The 5,492-nt window shown below is 40.5% G+C and overlaps 1 protein-coding gene across 1 annotated transcript; it reads right to left on the reverse strand.

Moving 5' to 3' along the window:
• Nucleotides 1-3,361: 3,361 nt before the first annotated feature.
• LOC124088376 (mas-related G-protein coupled receptor member X2-like) lies at nt 3,362-4,306 on the reverse strand. The gene has a single exon (XM_046437932.1). The coding sequence runs from the start codon at nt 4,304-4,306 to the stop codon at nt 3,362-3,364; it is 945 nt and encodes a 314-aa protein (XP_046293888.1).
• Nucleotides 4,307-5,492: the final 1,186 nt, after the last annotated feature.

The following is a 5,492-nucleotide window of genomic DNA, read 5'->3' on the forward strand; positions in this document are numbered from 1 at the left end:
AGAGATGGAACCCTTCTAGTGATGTCCTTGTTGAGTTGGAGAGATATATACTTAGTTTTTCCTTCAGGACCTCATTCTGCTCAATATAGGAGGATCTCTTCACTCTTTTGAGTGAAGGCCTGAGGAGTTATTAATTTTCTTTCCTTTCCTTTTTTTGGATCAGAGGAAATTTCTTCTAAATGTCTGTGGTTTAGCAGTCAAGTATCTCCCTGCTTAGTACTGCAGATTTGTGTACCCACCTATAGAAATGCTTCATAGGACCAGAGATACCAAAACAGGTGTGAGTTTGCCCATGTAGATTTTGAGGTGTGAGAGACATGGCACCTTATGGCAGATGTACAGCCACTGGGCAGCCATGCTCTTGGGTGACTCATGACAGAGGCACTTGGACTTGGCTGCAGAACATTCAGTGGGCTTCTGGGTCACACATGATGGCAGATTACTGTAGGAGTGTCTGTGACAGTGGACCACTACTAGCTTCAGCTGGCAACTGGGGCCCAGGTGGCTGCAGCAAATGGCTGTCTTTTGTGCTAGGTTATTCTACACATGCTGCTCTCCCTGGCAGTGTCTTGCACTTTGTTCTTCTCCACTCCTCTCCCATTGCCAATGATGAGGAAAGAGGAAGGTCAACAGCCTTCAGCTAACCAGGATCCCACTACACAGGTTAATCAGATTGCCATATCAATGACATTCCCTGCAATATTATTTTCTGGTATCTCTAGATGGGATGAAATAAAGATAAATTTTCTTCCAGCACTGCAGACTGAGGCATGATCTCTACAAAATGGCAAGTCACCACAGTTTTCCACCCATAATTAGAGAGAAGCTGGGCACTTCTCACTCACCAAGTGGATTTGAAGCTTTTTTAAAAAAAATTAAATCTTTTTTTTCTGTATTTTTTATTGGTGCATCATAGTTGGTGGGATTTTCTACATAACCACACACAATATAACAATATAATTTGGGTTGTATTTTTCCCCCTGTAGTATTTCCCTCTTTCTTCCCCTCCTCCACCTCCCTGGTCCTTTTCCATTGCTGATTGCCCTTTGGTTATCTGGGATCTCTCTTACCTTTCTTTTCCTTTGTCCTTTGAGAGAAAGCATATAACTCTTGATTTTCTGATGCAATTTTATTTTTCTTTATGGCTGAACCAAATTCCACTGTGTACCTAGTCATTCATTCATGGATACCTAAGCTGGTTCCATAGTTTGGCGATGTTGTGTTGTAGTGTCATAAACCTGAGTATGCATTAATTGCTGTAGTATGATGACTTTGATTCTTTAGTATTAAAGTACAAGGAGTGGTAACACTAAGGTGCTCTAAACAGTTGGCAAGAATGGATGGTCATTGTCTATATCCAACTATCCTTTCCAACTGAGCGAGTGTGTGTGTGTGTGTGTGTGTGTGTGTGAAAGAGAGAGAGAGAGAGAGAGAGAGAGAGAGAGAGAGAGAGACAGACACACACACAGAGAGAGAGAGAGACAGAGAAAGAGAGAGAATAAATAACAGCTAGGGGTTGTTAACCTCTTTCTCTTTTTGTGTTGCTTGCAGAGCTACCAGTTGAAGTGGCCTTAAACTGAAACAAGTTGAAATAGCACTCAGCTTCCTTTCTCACCAGTAAAAGGTAGGAATCACAGAATGTCAATCACCATGTATACTACCGATATTATAAAAGTAATAATAAAAAGCTGTTTTGAAGATTTTTATGAAATTTGGCAATTTAAAAAACTATGCTCTGAGAAATGCAGCTTACTAACTTGATCAAGAATAAACTAAAATGCAAAAGTAGCCCTCTATTTACTAAGAAAATTAATTTTGTAATTAAAATGTCTTCTATAAAGAAAGCTTCAGGTTTAAATGACTGCACTAGTGAATTCTAAAAAATGCAAAGATTTTCAAACAAACATTTAAGCTTCAATACAATTTCAAGCCCAAATAAATAAGAAGATACAATAAACAGAAGTCAATGAAATACAAAACAACTAATAGAGAAAAAAGCCAAAGTTATAAGGTAGCACTTCAAAAGTATTAATGATATTCATAAAATTCTAGTAGACTTATCAGTAAAGAAGAGAAACAGAGCAAGTAGCCAGAAGTGGTGCTGCACATCTGTAATTTTAGATGCACATAATGCACTAACCATAAAATTAAAAGACGGATAAATTAGACTTCATAAAATATAAAAACTAGTGCTCTTCAAAATATACTTAAATGTGAAAATATTTAACACCAATGAATTGTACACTTGAAAATGGTTGCTTTAAAAATGAATACAAAAGTTTCAAACTGGGACAAATATTTGCATTATATACATCTGACAAAAGATTTTTATTTAGAACAAAAAATGTAAAAACACAAGTCAATGAAAATGGGCAGCAGTGTTGAACAGAAAATTCACAAAAGATATATAGTTATTAAAAACATGAAAAGATATATATGTATATGTATATATAGTGGGGGTAAAGGAATGGCACCTTTACCTTGTGTGTTAGACAACTGTGTCAGAAAAGGGAAGTACTTGACTTCGATATTGTCCTTATTTAGAATTAACTGTAGTTTAAAGAGGCTGAATGGAAACCAAGATGAAAATGGATCGATTGTGAAGGTTTGAAAGTGTCCATTTGGATCAAACTTATTTCCCAGATTTCCTTCCTCATGTTTCTGGTTAGGTTGGCTTTAAAATTTGGTGATAAGAAAACAGTAGCAGTCATATTGTTTGTAGGCTTTGAAGGTTTGTTAATGGCTGCTGTGTTGCTTTCCTGTTGGCTACATCTTTGGCATGAGCCAGCACTAAACTTCCAACTGCTCCACCTACCCTTGATCTCCTCTTCAACTTCTCTGACTGCTGGACACAGTGTGCTTAACTCCCTGATGATGAGAGCCAACTTCTGCAGAACACTAATATCATCAAGCTCACAGGTACTGAAAGAGATTGATAGGGGGTCTAGTTGGTTCTTATAGGTCTTGACTCAGGTTTCTTGGTTCTAGCTTTTCTTGTAGACTTCAGTATTAGCCTGAGATCAACAGAAAAAAGCTTTACACAGAGTAAGTAGAACTTATGATTATGATAAGGTCACACATACACACCAGCAAGAACAAGTTAATGAATATTTTAGTTTTGAAGCCACTTGATTTCTGTTACAACTATTTGTCTCTGCTGTTGTTATATGAAAGCAGCCACAGATAACACATCAATAAATGACATCTCTCTCTCTCTCTCTCTCTCTCTCTCTCTCTCTCTCTCTCTCTCTCTCTCCATACATCTATATCAATGTCAATTTTGGACTCTATACAATCATCTATGTATCTTCCAGAGGTACTACTTATTTAAAGGATCCCCTGAAGATGCAGAATCACTACATTAGGAGGATGTTATACTCTCCATAGTTTCCTGGGGAAGACTTTCTCCACTTTTCTCCACCTCAGGTATGTCCTGGAAGGCCTTCTCCAGAACCAACTTGAGCGATGGTCGCTGACGCCGACGGTGCTGTCCCCGCCTACAGGAGCCAACAAACAAGTAAATGATGGGATTGGCGCTGCTGTTAATACTAGACAGAAATAAAGTAATGTTTAAAAAATGCAGATTCATATGGCTTTTATGAATCCAGGACAACAGAGAATTCATGATGCCTACAGGCAGGCCACAGAAGAGGAATACCAGAACTGTAAGCCCAATAGTCACATACAGCCTGGTCAGCGGTACTCTCCGAGAGCCACAGATGACTTTGATGAGCAGGGTGAGGCTAGATATAGAGAGAACCATAAATAAAATTATCAGCCATGCAGCCGTGATGAAACTAAATGTCTGACACCAATAGTTGAAATTTGTAGATAGGAAGGTACAGTGGTACACATCCAGGATGCTCAGTAGCAGGGACAGGGCCCAGAGTATGGCACATATGACAGCTGAGGTGTGAATCGGGCGGTGGCAGCGGTACCAGATGGGACACAGGATGGACAGGCAGCGCTCAGCACTAATGGCGCTCAACACGCTCAGGCCTGTAAGGTAGGAACAGGTCATTACAATGGGTAAGTAGTTGAGGATGAAGGCGAGAAAGGAAAGGAAAGTGAGGTTGAGTTTGTTCAGAGAAACTATAACATGAAAACAGAGAAAAAGGAAGTCGGCTCCCGCCAGGTTGAGGATGTAGACTGACAGGGCGTTCCTGTGCATGTGGAAGCCCAGAAGCCAGAGCACAACTGCATTTCCCACCAGCCCAATCAGGGCAATGATGAGGGTTGGCAAGCCCTGGATCGAGGTCCAAAAGTTGACAGGTTGAGGATTATTCCAGTTACTTCTGGTCACCATTGTGAATTCTGTCCCCTCGGCTGGGGTGGTTGGACTTATGCTCAGAACCCCTCCACTGGAGCTGCTAAGAACAAAAAGAAAGTCATGAGTTCCTGCTGCATAACCTCTGAGTCCCAGGACCACCCTGCTGTGTGGGAATTACTGTCCCTGTGTCACAGGGGAGGACACAGATGCTTGTAAAAATTATTTTAAAAAAGCCCAGGGTGTCTGGGGTCCTGGACTCAAACCCAGTTCATGTCGACTGTAAACGCTGTGCTGGCTGCTACTTCACGGGTTCATCTACTGACAGGAATATTCTATGGTCCAATCATGCACATGGACCCCCTCCTGTTCCTGCCAGAGTTTATGCCAAGTCTCCAGAATTTCTTGAAGAAGGAAAAGTCTGGGATAGGATCTGAGATACCAGGAAAGAACTGTGGTCAAAGGCATTAGCCTGTCCTGGGCCAGAATTTTTCCCTCAGGTTCAGATTAAAGAGGCAAAGTTGATCCAGACTACACTCATGACTAAAAGTGCTGTATGTAGGTTGCTTTGGGGACGTAAAAAGAATGTGACCTCTTGGTTAGGTATGTGTGAGGATGGTTGGGACTGGTAGGCTATTAATGGCTAAGTGTATCATAGAAATGGCTCAGTGTGTCAGCCACAGAGGACAGCCACACTATGCATATCCCCTTGTCTAGATTTGGTGCTACACACTGTATTCTCAATGGTTATTCAGGGAATGGATGCATGAATAAGGAGACTAATGGTAGCAGAAGACTTGGGTTAAATGGAAAAATAAAAATGAATACAATTAAAGGAATTAAAACATTCAGGTAAAATTAGATGAAGAAAATTTTATCTATCATTATTCTTTTTGTGGATAACTGAGAGTGTTTAGAATATTTACTTATGTTTATCCAAATAACTGAAGTGGACCACTGATGGGCCATAAAAGCAAGGAACAAAAATGGTTTGGGGCTGGGGCTATAACTCAGTTGGCAGAGTGCTTGCCTATGGGTTTAAACCCCAGCAACACACACACAAACACACACACACACACACCCAAATGGCTTGCTGAGTACTTTGTAACCTTTTGGTGCAGAGTATGGGGTTAGGACGTGAGTTTGAGCTGAGTTGCCCAGCAATTTATAGGACAGAAGAATAAAAGGGGATAAAGTCTGAGTGCTAATGAAAGGGTTTATTTTG

The sequence above is a fragment of the Marmota monax genome, unplaced genomic scaffold, assembly GCF_021218885.2.
Source record: "Marmota monax isolate L192 unplaced genomic scaffold, Marmota_monax_Labrador192_F-V1.1 WCK01_AAM20220418_F8-fsc00061, whole genome shotgun sequence".
In the NCBI taxonomy this organism is placed as follows: Eukaryota; Metazoa; Chordata; class Mammalia; order Rodentia; family Sciuridae; genus Marmota; species Marmota monax.

Bases quoted from the DNA above. Each gene is read 5' to 3' on its own strand.
- LOC124088376 (XM_046437932.1), bottom strand. From the start codon at position 4,306: ATGGTGACCAGAAGTAACTGGAATAATCCTCAACCTGTCAACTTTTGG.